The 18,442-nt window shown below is 35.2% G+C and overlaps 2 protein-coding genes across 3 annotated transcripts; both read right to left on the minus strand.

Annotated features, from left to right (window-relative positions):
• Positions 1 to 2,153: 2,153 nt before the first annotated feature.
• Positions 2,154 to 11,848, minus strand: LOC108630213 (putative fatty acyl-CoA reductase CG5065). Of its 2 annotated transcripts, none has more exons than XM_018033377.2 (7): positions 11,714 to 11,848; positions 8,733 to 8,926; positions 4,363 to 4,602; positions 3,974 to 4,238; positions 3,216 to 3,518; positions 2,849 to 3,056; positions 2,154 to 2,675 (listed from the first exon to the last, which is right to left on the minus strand). In XM_018033377.2, the coding sequence occupies exons 2-7, from the start codon at positions 8,919 to 8,921 to the stop codon at positions 2,375 to 2,377; spliced, it is 1,506 nt and encodes a 501-aa protein (XP_017888866.1). In that variant the 5' UTR covers positions 8,922 to 8,926; positions 11,714 to 11,848; the 3' UTR covers positions 2,154 to 2,374. The 2 variants fall into 2 exon arrangements, with proteins under 2 accessions (XP_017888866.1, XP_017888855.1); XM_018033366.2 differs by lacking the exon at positions 11,714 to 11,848 and adding an exon at positions 9,916 to 10,013.
• Positions 11,849 to 13,400: 1,552 nt separating this feature from the next.
• Positions 13,401 to 16,258, minus strand: LOC108630207 (putative fatty acyl-CoA reductase CG8306). The gene is made up of 7 exons (XM_018033353.2): positions 15,843 to 16,258; positions 15,052 to 15,303; positions 14,703 to 14,952; positions 14,425 to 14,617; positions 14,098 to 14,337; positions 13,762 to 14,019; positions 13,401 to 13,682 (listed from the first exon to the last, which is right to left on the minus strand). The coding sequence occupies exons 1-7, from the start codon at positions 16,032 to 16,034 to the stop codon at positions 13,541 to 13,543; spliced, it is 1,527 nt and encodes a 508-aa protein (XP_017888842.1). The 5' UTR covers positions 16,035 to 16,258; the 3' UTR covers positions 13,401 to 13,540.
• Positions 16,259 to 18,442: the final 2,184 nt, after the last annotated feature.

Here is an 18,442-nt window from a genome sequence, read left to right on the forward strand (position 1 = left end):
GTTCCCTGAAAAATGAAATTGGCTGGATCCTTGGCCGAGAAAAATGTTGACCACTGAAAATAGTGAAAGTAGCTTTGTTCTTCCTCGAAATAATTGAATCAGTACTCTCCAAGCAACTCGTTGACCCACATTACCTATTACCTAATTTTATTTTATCAAACTCGTGAAAGGAAATATTAAATACTGTGTCTATTTCTATTATTCGATTGTTGTGTATGAAGAAAATAACTGAAGAAGTTTCGGTGACTGAAAACTAAGAATAAGCAATTTTCTAACGTGCTGATTAATGCGAGTTAAGATGCGTTTGAAAATTGATGGAAAAGCGTGCGCGCACGTGCCGCGTGCAGGTACGTAACTCTGGTACGATGTAGCGTGCAAGCACACCTGTACCAAGAATTAAGAAGCCGGAGCCAAACTTAGAAAGTGAGAGTGAAAATGTGAGCGTTAGGGGAACGAATTGAGCGCACGTGAGTACGAAAGTGGTCGGCGGCGGTCGCGGCGCGACGGCGGGGCGATTTCGACATTCTTTGAGGATCGGCTGCGTCGTTCGCTGCATAGTCCAAGAGTTTTCTTGAATTTCGAGTGAAATGGACTTTTCGAGTCAAGCTTCGTTTTCTGTTTATCGAACCCTTTAACAACCGACAGAAGCCCGAAACTGTCCTAATATTGACTTAGAAACGGTCGCAGTTTACATTTCCGGAATTTATAACAAACCTCCTTTCTATATTTACAGAAGTTATTAAAAATTGTTTGACATATTTAAAATAATAATAATTTCTTGTCAAATCACAATCGATCGGGAATTTTTAGGAAGACAATTTATAAAATGTATTTGTTTTACTTTTTAATAATTGTAGAATTTATTTTATTTTCAATATTCTATATGATTCATACTTAACGTGTTGTACGTTTTCCTGTTGCCGAATCTTTCGTAAGAAACTATAAAGTGGTTACGTAGTATAAATATAAATTCTAATATTCACTTTTATGATGGTATTAAACATCGTTCTTTATAATTAAGTTTTCATTTTTACCTGTCAGTGCTCATTAAGTAGGAATGGGTGTTTTTACGCAATTCCACATTTGTCGATCGGTTAGTTATTTTTTTTATGCAATGCACGCGAGAAAATGTAACAGCTGGTTCGCGGTAATATGTGGGAGGTATTTAACGCAACATTTAATAGATTCGACATTCTTGTAACTCAAATAATTGAATGGAATATTTCATGATTTTATAAAATATGTTATATACATGTCTGATGCAGTATTAAATCGTTAAACAATTTTGCATTCTGTAAGGAAATTACTATAATAGCCCTTGTATATACCAATAAAAAAAAGTGGACAAATTAATGGCCCAACATTTCTAAACGACGCAGATAAGCCTAAGTTTTATTCAATTTTTGTGCAGTAGAAATTATATTTGAAATGACAGAAACATCTGCATTTGATATAATTTAGAACTGAATTTTTAAGCACATCGTTAAGTACTAATATCTCGACTTCCATAAATATTGACAAGCCATGGATACGTTTCCGTATTTCTTGAGTTTATTTGTACTTAACTACGTTGGACAGCAGCAGGTGATAATACACAACTCTATTAGATAGCAGGACAACATAATTATTGCACTGCACGAATACATTCTCCATTCAGAGTGGGATATTGGTCGTAGTATACATATCAGTTAGTATAGGCGTTATTATTAGCTGAGTAAAGGTAATTTTTCGGCCACGTGAATTTTTTCGTCTCTGTTTGCAATGTTGCTTCAAATATTTGCATAGCAAAGAAACGTTGAGGAAAAAAATAAATACGCGTATGTCCAAGCGAGAAAGTAGAAATTTCGCAATTTCAAAATGTCAGCGCTCAATTATATCGTGCCGAAGAAAATAAATCGAAGTCACTATCAGCTTTTTTCAACTGTCAATTAATTTGAATAATATACATTCTAAACATATTTTTATATACCTAGAATATCTATAACAACGTTGTGTAACTGTTTCAAGGAAAAGAAGAAAACAAATTAACTTTGAATCTCTTTATTTTATAATTACACGCGTTGCGCATGAGAAACTTGTTGGAAAGCTGTTAAAGAAAATGAAAAAAAAAGCTTTGTACGAGTATCAAAATACAGGGTCAATAAGAAACATCATTTAATATTTTGCTATAGTCATTAATCTTATTATAAAGTTTGTTAGAAATAGTTTTAAAAATTTTGTATAATAAGTTCATATACAATATATTTTAATTAAATTCTTAAACCGGTTACTCCATATGACAATTCTTACTGACTCTGCATAAGTCAACAAGGTACACATACAGATAATATTTATTAGGTACATCTATTCAGACTAATATTTTATCTAAAGCTAATCAGATTTCGTCAATAGTCGTGGTAGTCAGTTCTGACGGATGGCGGATTATCCAAGAATACATAAACCAGAAGAACAGCACAGTTAGACCAATTTTAACGAGCCAGTCCGCGAAGTACAGGCACATGAGAACTTTTCGCGCGCGAGGTAGAGTCGAAGGGTCATCCTTTAAACAATATTTCCTTGTGCCTTGAATATATCTACATAAATAATCATCCCAGGATATTGATTTCGTGTCCATAAAAAATTCTTCTCTGTCAGATGAGTTTAATTCCTCCTGTAAATGTCTCATCCGGTCGTTTCTGAAATCACAGCATCAAACGGAGTAAATAATTAATAGAATTTAAGAGTTAAGCAATTATTAGACTGAAATTTAATATTTTGTTTATTTCTATACGTGGCAACGATTCTTCATATCTTCTACAGGTACAATTTTTTTTATGAACGCAGTAATTAAGTATGGAAAATTAATTACCGAAAGTCCCATTGCTTTGTGGTATAATATTGTACTAATTCGATACCAGCATTCACTCTGCGTTGTACCTTCACCAAAAAAGGTTTATTCCCGGTTAAAACGATTAGCCCATCTAAGAAATATGCAGGTAGTAGGTGGAAAAAGAGGACACGTATCCAGTGATAGAACTTTAACGTGGTGACGCTTCCGCCCGGATACCAAAGTACTCCTGAAACAAGATTTATTTATTTCAACTGCATAGAAATGTTTAAAGTACCAATTAATTAGAATTAAAATAGAACCTCGTCTAATTGAACATTTATTTAAATTCGTGGAGTAAGAAACAAACGCAATCACATCGACGTGAATATTCATGTTGTGTGCTGACCTGTGAACGGATATGTCGTAGCGTGTTTTTTCCCGGTGTCCACAGCATATCCCCAAGAAATCGGGTTCTCGGAACCGCTAGTGACGTTCATAAATATCGGCTCTTCTGGTTTTTCCCTCCCTACTTTCCACGCTAACCCGATAATCGCGTTGATCGCCATGTCGCAAGGGATCAGGTTCAGTAAATAATTATAATTACACAGCACCGTGCGGATCACCCCTTTTCCAGCACCGACCATCAAGCCCGTCGGTCCGTTCATATTTTCTACCCAACCCGGTGCTGGTTCTTTCCAGGATGCGACCACTGAAATATTATAATTCGTTGTTAGATTATTTATGGAAAAGTTGTGCGCAAATAAATTGTACTTTCTCAAAATTTCGAGAAATGTTTGCTGCAAAAAAGATCGTATACAATTTTTTTCTATCTCGAATACTTTAAGATTAATCGATTAATTAGTTCATTCATCGTCAATTACTTTTTAACAAATACATTATACGGTCGGTTCAGCATCGACCAGTGTTTTGCTTTCTGGTTTTTACTTTTAGAGAGTATAAAAAATTCCGAACTTTTTCATGCGACAGAACTGGCACTTTAATAATTTCTCCTCGATGATTTCATCTAACCCGTAGCACTGACATCAGAAATTTCCCAATCTGTTTCTACATTTGTTTTAATTGCATCTTTTTATTGCTCTTAACTCACTGAAGTAGTCGAAAGTTGATTTAGGGATTGTTTAACGAAGTAAAAGTAGTATTTACCTATAGAAGGTCTAGCTACGCCCGCAGGCAGACCAGACCTCTGGACCAAGTCCTCGCTAAGCGCTTTACTAAAAGCGTAGGTATTCGGTAGTCCTTGTAATATCTTTGGCGTCATCACTTTAAGAACGTCATCAGTCATATCGTTTACTGTTTGTATTACCTTCTCGGGCTTCATCGAGCAGAGGTAACTTTTTTCTTCTAACACATCTTCGTTGCAGTGGCAGTACGAGGTGGACACGTGGATGAAAGATTGTAAATGCGGCATCTAAAATGTTTTTAAATCACGTTATAATCTTTCAATAATTGAAACGATTGAAGATTATTAATCTATAAAACATTCTGTTGGTTTTGATAAAAAAATAAATTTTAAAGCGAGGATTCGTGATTACCTGTTTAACGAAATTTAGAACGTTCATCGTGCCGACGGTGTTTATATTTACCGCCTCTTTCAATGACAAGTCAAACTTGACGTTTGCTGCCATGTGGAAGACTACGGAAACCTCTTTCAATAGTCTCGCCTTATCGTCGGTTGATAAACCGAGATCCTCCGACGTGGTCTCGCCAGGTACCAATATGAGTTTCTTCAATCTCTCCGGATACTTTTCCTTGATGATTTTGAATGGTTCTTGCTGAGAAAGAAATAAAGTACATCAATATGCATTCCATTATTATTGGAATCAAATATTTTAATTTTGAATTTTTATATTAGTTTACATAATTTTGAATACGTAGTTTAATTAGGACACTCTTCTAAAAGCGTCATCCATGTAATGAAGAAAAAAAAGATAATTTGTTCTTCTAAGAAAATCAATTTTTTTAATATTACACAATGTTCTTTCTAATTATTATTCTTTAATTCAATAGATTTGATTAATCATTGTTATTACCAAGTATCACGTTGACAAACCAAATCACATGTTTAGAATTCGCTGCATGTCGTGATTAAATGTTCAGCATCATTATTGACCACTAAGTTTTGATCAGATATTGTATATTCCGAGTGAAATAAAAAGAAAATACATTTTATACGTAAATCGGCCCGTGATGTTTGCATGCCCACACAGTTATCGGTGTCACGTACGCGTAACTCCGCTCGCGTCATTCTAAATGATCTCTGTATTCGATTCATGTCCCCGCATTATTTATAACAAAAACGTATTCGTTAGGCTTTCACTCATCAAATTTTTACCGGCATTATCCCACATAGTATTTAAATAAGTGAGCGTCAGAAGAGTTTCGCACGAAAGGCTGTTAAATTTCTTATAGTATCCATAGAATCAATCAATTCGAGGATTAACAATTTCATTAAATTCCAAATGATCATAGCTGATTCATATTTCTAATAAAAGCCGTGTACGTTAACATCGGTTCCAAGAACTTAAATAGAGTTACTGACGAAATCAGATAATTAACAATTATTTCAATCAATTCATCTCACTAGTTGGGATAAAAGTACGTACGAGTACAGTTAAAAAATTCATATGCATTTAATATCTTTAATTGCACGCCGAAGTGTCGTAATTGCTTCGAAATGTCTAATCATTTTCGCATGATGCGTGCGAAAATATGCGTGCTAGACCGCGAGCAGAAAGGACCTTATTCACCTTGCAGGAACGTGGCCTAACGATTTACGTGCACGCGTGGTCGTGGCTTTTTACATTGAATGGCATATTTATTCTCAGCGATTTCTTCGGACACACCACCAAGCTGTACGCGGCAAAATTGTTGCATAGAGTCGTTTATGATCGTCCGTCCCCTTCACTTTCGTTCATGGATATTAAGTGCAATTTATCGAATTACTAAATGTAAATAGATGATCTTGCGCGATCTTGTTGTGCAATGTCAGTCATAGGCTCAACCAGGTTGTTACTGGGAAAACGTAGACAGGAAAAATCACATAAAAATCGTGCTACTTTGTAGAACAACCTGACGATGTAGAAAAACCTGCCAATTTAACATATCTGGCTTCTATCAGATAGGAAATAGTTTAATAATTGCCTTGTAACATGATGGTTGTATGATTTATGAATGTTTATTTTTAGCAGAAACGGCAGGATTAGAAATGTCGACAGTCAATTTACATTTGACTACGAGGTCGACAATGATCTCTTCGCCTTTCCTTCGTCAATTTTTCGTCGATCAAAGATATCATAAAATTCGATTCGTCGTATTTTATCCGGTTTCATTGAACTAACAGCCGAATTGAATGATTGATATTAGGAATAAAAGGAACGTGTTAATACGTGGTATGGGATTAGAAGTAACTTCTACCGACAGGGCCTTCAAAATTAACCTTCGAAAAAGCTGATTCAGCTGATTCAGAGAAAGGTGAATCGGAGATGAATAAAAATTCAAGGTTCCTTCTGTACCGGAATCGACAGCCAATGTGAGAGAAATTCTTACACAATAATTACCTATTACGCATTAATAAAACCGGTCGCGTAATACAACTTAACAATTCGTCGTAGAATTTTGAATAAATCAATGATATATATACAATATGTAATTAAACATTTTTCATTCATTGCCATGAGTATCGATGAACGACCTCCACATTATAATTCAGAATATCATAATACGGTTCTACATTCTGAGAACACACGTGTATTCATATTACCATATCAGACAGTGTGGAATTTCTTTATGCTAGAATAAATCTATTTTCCATGCGAGAACTTCAAGATTTGATTGTCTGCTTAATTTTTTCGTGATAGATTGCAGTTCTATCGGTATTTATTTTCGTTGAAACTGATTTCAAACATAAGCATACATCTTTCTTTGAATAAAAATCTTTGTCCAATTCAAACCGAGACGCGTATTGAATATGTTAATTATGAATTTTTAATTCATTTCCATTAAGGAATGGTACATCCCGCGGCTGCTGAATAATGCAGTGACAAGTTGAATATTTGTAGTTTTTCCTTATTAGCGACAATTTAAATTTTTTGTCAGACACGATTATTTTAATAACAGAACATGAAAAATGAATTAAGTACCATTATTTAACATTAAGTTAATAAATTGTTTATCAAATTAATGCATTTAATATCTTTAATTGCACGCCGAAGTGTCGTAATTGCTTCGAAATGTCTAATCATTTTCGCATGATGCGTGCGAAAATATGCGTGCTAGACCGCGAGCAGAAAGGACCTTATTCACCTTGCAGGAACGTGGCCTAACGATTTACGTGCACGCGTGGTCGTGGCTTTTTACATTGAATGGCATATTTATTCTCAGCGATTTCTTCGGACACACCACCAAGCTGTACGCGGCAAAATTGTTGCATAGAGTCGTTTATGATCGTCCGTCCCCTTCACTTTCGTTCATGGATATTAAGTGCAATTTATCGAATTACTAAATGTAAATAGATGATCTTGCGCGATCTTGTTGTGCAATGTCAGTCATAGGCTCAACCAGGTTGTTACTGGGAAAACGTAGACAGGAAAAATCACATAAAAATCGTGCTACTTTGTAGAACAACCTGACGATGTAGAAAAACCTGCCAATTTAACATATCTGGCTTCTATCAGATAGGAAATAGTTTAATAATTGCCTTGTAACATGATGGTTGTATGATTTATGAATGTTTATTTTTAGCAGAAACGGCAGGATTAGAAATGTCGACAGTCAATTTACATTTGACTACGAGGTCGACAATGATCTCTTCGCCTTTCCTTCGTCAATTTTTCGTCGATCAAAGATATCATAAAATTCGATTCGTCGTATTTTATCCGGTTTCATTGAACTAACAGCCGAATTGAATGATTGATATTAGGAATAAAAGGAACGTGTTAATACGTGGTATGGGATTAGAAGTAACTTCTACCGACAGGGCCTTCAAAATTAACCTTCGAAAAAGCTGATTCAGCTGATTCAGAGAAAGGTGAATCGGAGATGAATAAAAATTCAAGGTTCCTTCTGTACCGGAATCGACAGCCAATGTGAGAGAAATTCTTACACAATAATTACCTATTACGCATTAATAAAACCGGTCGCGTAATACAACTTAACAATTCGTCGTAGAATTTTGAATAAATCAATGATATATATACAATATGTAATTAAACATTTTTCATTCATTGCCATGAGTATCGATGAACGACCTCCACATTATAATTCAGAATATCATAATACGGTTCTACATTCTGAGAACACACGTGTATTCATATTACCATATCAGACAGTGTGGAATTTCTTTATGCTAGAATAAATCTATTTTCCATGCGAGAACTTCAAGATTTGATTGTCTGCTTAATTTTTTCGTGATAGATTGCAGTTCTATCGGTATTTATTTTCGTTGAAACTGATTTCAAACATAAGCATACATCTTTCTTTGAATAAAAATCTTTGTCCAATTCAAACCGAGACGCGTATTGAATATGTTAATTATGAATTTTTAATTCATTTCCATTAAGGAATGGTACATCCCGCGGCTGCTGAATAATGCAGTGACAAGTTGAATATTTGTAGTTTTTCCTTATTAGCGACAATTTAAATTTTTTGTCAGACACGATTATTTTAATAACAGAACATGAAAAATGAATTAAGTACCATTATTTAACATTAAGTTAATAAATTGTTTATCAAATTACTTTTCAACATAACTTCAACATGTTCTTGTTACGCATCCCACTCGGAATTCCTGGTAAAGTTATGGGTCGTGCGTAAGAAAGATCATTTTATTTCGATTACAGCTCTCGTAAGAGCGAGACACGATATTTTTCTGTCGTCCTTCCCGAGGGCAACGATCGAGTCTTACCTGTAGTATCAGCTGTAGCCTTGCCTGAGGATCAAGCCCCTTCTTCTTCCTGATCAGCAGAAACACGTTCCCTAGATTGTTGCAACTATCGAGTAACTTGTAGATCAGAACCTTCCCCATGAACCCGGTACCACCGGTGACAAATACGTTTCGGTGGTTAAACCACTCAGATATTGACGGTATATCCATAATTGCTGCAACAATTTTTGCATAATCTTAGCTAGATTAAACTAGCAGAACGTTGTTATAATTAAACTGCGAGTTCTGATGCAAATTCTTTCGAGTTTCTAAAGACATTTCATCGTTTGAATGAGACTTGCTTTCGTGGTAGGTTGCGGTGAAACAAAGGAGAAAAAGCGGTTCGATGCGCTCGAAAGGGATAATTACATGCGCGTATTATACAAGCGTTAGCCATTCCTAAGTGGAGGACGTTGTGCAACGTCAGTGCATGCATACACACCCTTGAAAAAGATTTCATACATCTCAAACATACTGAAACAAACAATTCTAACACCGTCTTCCAATTAATAGATAATAAATTCCAAACACTTCATAACAGAACAGAAAATATTTCTTAAAATCTAATTATCAAAATCAATAATATGTACTACATATGTATATAATGTGTACTAGAAGCGCGCGACCTAATTTTGTGTTTATCAGTGAACGATAAATTACAATTTCATTTACATGTGTAAATGAAACTCGATTAATATTGCGTTTCATTATCATACAATAGCTACATGCAATAACGCATTACTACTAATTGATTACTTCCTCTTTCTTCAAATGTTCGAAAAAAAAACGAAATTGTTCGCAGAATTATTTAAATAAGTTTGACGCTAGTTTCGACACTTGGCATTTTTAAATGTCAATAGCCTACCAAGTATTTTCTCTCAATTATTTGCATATCTTTTTATAGATATTTATCCTGCGTTGCTACATGAAAATAGACTTTCAGCAAATCGTATTAGCATCGGTTTAATTGTATTTAAATCGTATGTTACAACGTTGTACGTTCGTCTGAAAATAGATTTGGAGTAATTTTTTGCATAAGAATTAACTTTCATTCATTCATATGTGTAGTGGCACGGATAGAATCGGAATGCGAGGTGCATAACTCAATCACGAATCTTCGATAAATCAAACCGAGGCTACTTAGGCGTACGTAAACCGTGCGTACCATCATTATTCATGGAATAACAGAGATACGTGATGTACCGGAGATCCTCTTCTCTCGTTATTCAGCTATTCGTAAGGTGTTGCGAGGATTTTTCAGAAATCTCGTCTGCTACTATTCGTGTCCTGAATATCATTAAGGCTGACAAAGGCGGACAGACTTCTCGGCACTTTTTATCAAATTTCAGTTGTGAGTCTACGAGAATCCATTTACGTATACTTGTATGTTTAATCAGGTATTGCGTTGCAATTACGCGGTCTTAAAAAGCGTATGCTTTTAGTGAACTATGGGAAGCTTAAACCTTACACAATGTACTAGTTAAGTGCTAAAGTAAGTATTGCAGTAGCGAGATTTCTCGGAATCACTGTGCAACTCGTTAACAATCATTTAGCACGTGGTTAGTTCATAATTATTTTTATGATTACATCAAAAAGTAATTTAGTAATTATACGCAACGTATTTACATGCTCGCACTTGGTCGTTAGATTGAACGTAGTTAATAAGATGTTATTACCTCTATTTTCACAATTTAATTATCATTAAGCGTGCTCTATTCAATTATTAAACAAACACACCAATTAAAAGAATTTTCCGTACTGTCTGTTTTCACGCAATGTCGCCATGCGTACACAGATGTGTACGTTTAATTATGCAACAAATCAGAGTAACAAGGTTGTATATTATTAACTAAGAAACCCAGAAGCTAGTAAGCAGTCTGAATAACAATCGAATTAACGTTTTCTAGTTCGATTTGGACGTGATACAAAACGAAAGTGCAATCATAACGTTTTCTCTGAGGTTTCACTTTTCTAAATCACTTTTGATACTTGTTAATTTAATTAATGAAGCTGATTAAAAATGCAGGTCTTTTACTTTACGAATCATCGATGCGACTTGGATGTTTAAGTCTGCGAGAATCACTTGAGGAATTGCAGTTAGACATACCGATTTCGCTTTTTCAATCATTGCGTGAGTGACACAAGAATGAAAACGAATTCCTTGTACGTGCCACCGCAGCATCGATCATCGATTACCGTAAATTTCACTTGCATCAATTGGACGCGAGCATTTCCATGCTTTCCCAACGTGAAAAACCATTATTGTTGCATCATTATGCATTTATATTGTGCACTAAATCTCTGACAGAATTCCGCTACCTCAGCCGATTAATACTTTATTTCGATTCAATATTTACGATCTGCCTAATGCGAGACTTATGGAATACTGAAAGTGCGATTTTAGTGAATTATAATAGTTTATTACCGTTGCACTAGATTCAAGGTAAACCCCTTATAATGCGTAAGTGGCGAAGTTGCGAAACGCTACTGTATTTTTTGCGAGTTTGATTAAAAAAACACGCACACGCGATTAATCTAGACAATTGTTATGAGCGTTGAACAGGTATTTAATTACGCGTTGAGAAACGTTCTATGAGAAAATGTGAAAAGCTTATTCGTTTCTTTGACAAACGTATCATTTCACATACTTTAACTTTACTTTGCCTAATGCGAGACTAATAGAATACTGAAAATGCGATTTTAGTGAATTATACTAGTTTATTGCCGTTACACTACATTCAAGGGAAATCCCTTATAATGCATGAGTAGCGAAATTGGAAAACGCTATTGTATTTTTCACGAGTTTGATTAAAAAAAAACACACACACGTTTAATCTAAACAATTGTTATGAGCGTTAAACAGGTATTTAATTACGCGTTGAGAAACGTTCTATGAGGAAATGTGAAAAGCTTATTCTTTTCTTTGAAGAACATAGCATTCCGCGCATTCTTCATGTACATACCTATGACGAAAGGCCTGCAAGCTCTGACTCCAGCAATACGACTGCACACTTCCTTTTAAATCGCGTCAAAATTGTATTAATAAAAATAATGAAGCGACGAGGAAAATCAATTGAGAAAAAGTACTAATTGTATCGAAACTGTGATCACGAAATATAAGAGACCACCGGTCGCAATCACTGGTAGCTTTGTTAGAGCCGTGGTGCACGCTGGCCTGGTCAACACTCGTCTGACGGGAATTCGTATTTCGTCCCGCGAGCTGAGATATCGAAAGAGGATTGCGTGTATTAACCGGGAGATCGGGAACCCCCTTTTAACGAGACATAAGCTACCGATCCCGATCACTGACTGACATCACAGTACACGCGCTCGATCCAACCAGAACTCCCGCTCCTCCGCACCGTTATGGTACAGGTATTTCCTTTTTACTTGTCGCGCGATGACTGAACTCCTTTGTAGAAACCAGTCATTGTCTTCGATGCTGTCTCAGGGTCGTTCCTGAACCTAGAACCGGTATATCGAATCGCCGTGCATTGAGAAGCCTGGATCGCGCATGCAGCCTGATTAAATTATATATATATATATATGTATATATGTACATGTAATTGTTTCCGTTAACGCAATACCGTGCGATAAAAACAGGTTGCGAATTTTTCAGACGGCTCGCGGTTACTTCGTAATCCCAGCCTCCCTTTCGTCCATATCGTTCCACGACGATTTAATGACCACTCGATTTCTTCGTTTTAGTTGGTGACGTACGTGTTCCTTTCCTCAGCTGAAACAGTTGTCCCAGTGGTATCGAAACCTGCGGATTTAGTTCTACACATTTTTAATACCGCATTCTAGTTTCACTATTATTCTATTGGTTGCAAATACAAAATGTTTCTTCATTGGTAAAAATGAGGATAGTAATCAATTATTTTATTTTTCCAAATTATGCAAGCGAATATTCTTTGTTGAACTTGAAGGGTATAGTCAATGGATGATGAAGAAAATAATATGTGTACTTATTCAGTCTTGATTTCAGAGATTCATTATTCTGCTAATTATATTCGAGATTAGTTAAAATGCAAACTATAAAAAATTTTGTTCTTTTAATTTTGAATAAATAATTTTATTTTAAGTTCTATTAATAAAATTTGTTGTTATAAATAGAAAGATAATTTAAAACTACATTTTCTTGATAAAATACGTCGATAATTATGCCGACTTAATGGACTGCATGAAACAGGATTCAGTAAAGTCAACTGAATGAACGTTTACAGAGACGTCGCATGTTTTATAAAATTAACAATTAAGTTTCGGAAAGTTCGTGAATAATGTACAGGTATGGTACACGAATTAAATGTTGTATAAAGACCAATTTTATTACTAAACAATAGATTTTACAATTTTGATACAAACGTTTATAACAAAGTACAACAAAATACAAAGTTCATTTTAATTTTTGAATTGGTTAAAGTTCTTTTTAGAAAAAAAACTGTTTTCTTTATTACAATGCAATTGAAGAAATGGCACATTTTTATTCGATAATGTTTGTTATAAGTTATACGTGTATATATATTATAATTCTCGCTTATATTGAATTATGCAAGAAAATTAAATATTCAATCGTAATAAAAAACAAAACTAAACAAATTACTTCCCAACACCATCTTCAGTGTAAAGTGTATGGAATGTAGTTTAATATACTCTCGATAAACTGTATTTATTTTATATAAAACGCAGTACAGAATAAAACAGATCAGAATAGTATCGTGTTTAGATTTATGGCGTAAAATTTCAATTCATCAAGCGCAGGTGAAAATGAAACTTGTCTGCGGCTGTCTTTATAGACTTGAGAGAAACATGTATGTAAGAATCGGAACGACCATACCAGTCTTGAGCCAAGTACTGGCGGAGATAACTTTAACTAACCACCAAGCAAGGAGCAATATTCCGGCTTGCATGGTAACATGTGCGATGTACAATCTACAAAAATAAAAAAAAGAGAAAAATAATTAATTCGTAAATTTTTTGTTATGAGGAAAAATAAGAAGTTGGCACGTACATGTTTTGTTTGGATCGCGCTTTGGCCAATGTTTTCGGTGACTCTTTGCTCAAATACGTTCTAACACCTTGTGTCAAATTATTGAAATAGTCTTCCCATACCAGCGATTTAATATCCAAGTTGAATAACTTTTTATCTTCCTCTGATAGCGAGTTGTGTAACGCCAACGTACGAGGGTTATTGAACATCCATTCGGTAAAGATAAATTTCGCCAAACGATCCAACGAATTATTAACGTTCGTATGTAATCGTACCAAGCTGAATAAAATAATACATAATACGAACAGAGATCTCCGAAAGGTAATATTAAACAGATCATCATCTTGTTACACTTACATCGGTCGTCCTCCCGTAAGTTTCGTAATTGTGTCCAGAATGTAAGCGGGAATGAAATGCACGAAAAATGCAGAAATTCTAAACAAGAAGATCGAAGATACCAATTTAAGATGCGGATACCAAACTGCACTGCGCAACGGATATTTGCGTAAGTAAGAATTAATCTTTCCTTCTATAGAGCTCCATCTAAATGGATTGTGTGTACTGGAGGTGCAATGATACACTTGCAACTCTTTCCCACTGCAAATAAATATATTACCATCTGTGTAGAATGTGAAGTTGACTCAGTCCCCATATAAATTTTTAATGCAAATGGTAATATCGTACCCATCTCGGTCAACAGCATAGGCTGCAGTAATCAAACTGTTTACAACGATGTCAACAGGAATGTAATCGTAAACTATATTCTTTGCTACTGGCAATCTTCTTACGACACCTCTGCTGGCACCCATCAAAAATCCTTGTGGTCCATTCTTTGACATAGTCCACCCAGGAACAGGTTCCTTCCATGCTCCCGTTACTGCAAATGCAGGATACAATTTACAATGAATTCTTACCATAACTACGTACGTTCAAAAGTGAAATATTCGTAGCTGATCCCATACTCATTGAGGGACGCACAATAGCAGCAGGAATTCGTCCATTTTTTACTTCATGTTCAGCCAAGTGTTTGGTGAACGTATAGGAATTTGCATGATCTTTTAGAATGTTTGGTGTTTCTGCCTCTAAAGTGCTATCGTCCAGTTTTTCCACAATTTTAAGTAATTCGTTCACGTCATATGGTGCAGCATAGACATATTCCTCCACATCGTTTAGGACTGAATTCACATATGCACTGGACACATGTACCAAAGCCTAAAAATTTAATAAGTATATGTGACTATGTTCAACAAATTGAAGATGCTTCCTGTTAAAGAATACAGTAAACTATTCTTAGTGTAAAAAGTGGTTTACCTTGAGCTCTCTTATTTCTTGACAGAGCTGTACAACTCTGCGTGTACCTAGTAAGTTAATGTTCGTAGCAGTTTTTAAATTTGCTTCGAAATCCAAAGATGCCGCACTATGGATAACAATATTGACCTCCTCGACGAGTGTCAATCTATCTGCTCCAGAGAGCCCTAGATTTTCTTCTCCAACGTCTCCAGCCACAGGAGATAATTTTTTAAAAAGATCTGTTTTATTTTCTTCCTTCAATCTATCGAATACCTGATACAACGAAATAAAAAAATTTAAGATGAAATTTCAGACAAAAAATCTAGTACAATTTTTAAATCGGTAAAATCGTCGAAAGAAGGTATGAACGAATGGGTTTCTAATTTACAAGTCTAAGTACATGTAAGAACTTTCTCCTTTCATTCGAGGTGTTAATGACATACACGGTGTTCTTCACGTGACAAAACAATTAGTAAGTATTTAAGTTTAATTTCCACGAATCAAGAAATCAGTTTCGAATATGAAGTATCGAATTATTAATTCGAGAAAATTATAATCAAACGAATTGAAATATAAAAATTATTAGCGATTATCGCAAATTATATTATATTATACGAATATAAATAAGTTTCATTTCAAAGAAAAGCAGATAAATACAACATAAATAGATCATTAACGTTGTGTTTTATTAGAAATAATGGGAACTATTCACGTTATCGTAAAATGTAACGTGCGCAAAGGTTATCGTGTGCCTTCGAAAATCTAATCGTGATAGCAAAATGACGACGACTCTTTGAGTTAGATTTCCATACCGGATTCTTCTGAAGTTCCACCAATCTGTCCTGAATCTCTTTTCCCTTTTTCGGTCGTAATAGCAGATAAATTTTTTTTATGTCGGGCACGGTTCGCAGTAGTTTCTCGATCAAAGTGGTACCCACAAATCCAGTTCCGCCGGTAATGAACACAGTTTTACCGTTGTAAAAATTGACTACGTTTGATGCCATTGTTAACGACGTTTGTTCAACGAAAAAACAGAAATAAAAAAAAGAGCTACGTGCCTTCCGGCAATACGAATGACATAAGCGATCGAAAATTCTACCGGCACGTCTTATGCCGCACACCAACCGCTGGCTCGTGGTAAACTGACTCGGCGAGAATCCGTGAATCGTGCGTGAACCGTAAATGCTCGCCGAGAGAGAGAAATACGATTATAACTTGACACATAGATGCCAGTTACAAGATTGTAATATCAAATAGACATCAGCGATGTTTACGGGATCATTAATAATCGCATTCTATCTTGTATACTTTATATTAATTGTGCAGCCGTACACATAGGCATATAAATGAAAAAGCAGTGTGTGTGTATGCATATGATGATCCTTGCCTCGCTCGTTCTATCACATGACCAAGGTTTACCACGCCATGTCGCGAGATCTATAAGTGATAGAACTGTTATCTGTATGGTTGAACTACTGTTTGAACCTTACATATTCGTATAAACGGCGTTCAGTGATTTTGAAAAAGCGAACATTGATAAATCCACGTTCTATTGAACAATCGCAACGTGTGTTCGTGTCCTCTCTTGTACGATAGTGAAGAATCTGCACTTTTATTTTTTGTAGACAATTTTCTCTCAGGTTCCTTCACGGCAACATTTTTAAATCCTTCATGCATAACAATTTCTAGAACGTGCCACTCTGCAAATATTACACGTATACTGGTCGCTTCGCGAGTCGAATAAAATTTTAACTCTCGAAGTCGCTGCAATTGTGAATAAAACTATTGTCGCAGCAAGAACTTAAAAATATTTTTCAATGACGCATGACATTCCGTACTATAATATTTTTGTTCATTACCGTTGGTTCTGAGTTGAAATATGCAATGGAAATTATTTATTTTAATCTTCCACTACTGTGTAAAGACTATGTCACATAAAAATCTAAATTTCTTCTTTTACGTAATGGCGCATAGAAGAAAGCATTTCACTTTCTCCCGTTATTACTGCAGTAAAAGTATCCGTAGACGAAGAAAGTAATTAATTCTACACCGAACTAGAATTCACGCGCACGTTTCATGAAACACGCTGGAGAACATTTCTTTTTTCTAAGTAATTTAGATTGATCATTATCTGTGAAGATTCGCAGCTTATTTGGGCTACTATGTGATCAATGATCTGAATACTTGAAATGTCCTTCGGAAAAATAAGAAATAGAAGTAGTTACGTAACATTGATTTCAACAATGACCAGCTACCATGAATATAAATTCTTCTTGAAAAGATGTAATTACGCGAAGTAGATATAATATGTGACAGCGATCAAAGTCCAACAAAGATGGAAACATGCAAGGTGGACAGACAGAACAAAACGATATTCGAAGCAAAAACGAAACGAAACGAGAGCAGCAAACGAAATAGATAATTGATGCATGAATATTGCACCTCAAATTTTTCGTTTTAAATTTTACAAGTATTTTATAATTATTTTATACTTTCCAGTTCGCTTCAAAAACGTGGTATATTAAAAATTCTATTTTATTTAAATAATTTTTTCCAGTTTTTTAGTAGCGCATTTCTATTCAGTTCTGAGCCATGTTTAAAGTTTCAAATCTTATCGGGAAGCTAGTTTAAAATAAATTGCAAAATTTGTACCGAACAGACAGACAAGAAAATATATGCAGTTATTTGATAGTAGTGCACCAGCAACTGCATGTTCAATTTTTTCACTCGCCTCATTCTCTTTTTTAGACAAACCGTAAAACAAGATACTGTTCAATTACTGTATTTCGAAAAAAAAGAGAATTTTTTTAATTGGCAGTTAACGCTAGAAGTGCTCAGTAGAGAGAATGATATTTTTCCAATTAAATGCACGCGAAATAGTGTCACGCCAATTCTCATAGAAATTAAACGTATCGCACGTTCTGTATACAAATTTCAGGTAAATGTATCGAGAAAATATGAGTAAATATGTAAATTGGGAGAGAAAAGTGGCGATGCTTTGATGGTTTAATTCATAGTGGATTTTGAAAATAGAATAATCCTCTGTAGAACAATTTTATTATTATTTGCACGTTCCACCGTTAGAATTTATTTCACGTTTACGGGATGAAATCCACCTTGACAATTTCCGATATCTGTTAGATTACTATAATTACGATCGCAGACCTCGACCAGCACGTGGTTACGCTCTCGCCAAAGTTAGCAACGTCGGTCACCGATAATCGACTGGTCATAAATGAAGAGTTCGATATCGGTCGCTGACGCGGCGATGAGCGAATTAAAGACTGATGGGGCAAGTAAGAGCAAAACGAAGACATACTCCACGAACGTACCGGGTCAATGGAAAACGTTCGTCAGACGGAATCTATCTGTCTAGTTACGTATACAGGTATACAGTTGTGCACATACATAT

Source organism: Ceratina calcarata, unplaced genomic scaffold (genome assembly GCF_001652005.2).
Source record: "Ceratina calcarata isolate Rehan_Ccalc_2016 unplaced genomic scaffold, ASM165200v1 scaffold140, whole genome shotgun sequence".
Taxonomy (NCBI): Eukaryota; Metazoa; Arthropoda; class Insecta; order Hymenoptera; family Apidae; genus Ceratina; species Ceratina calcarata.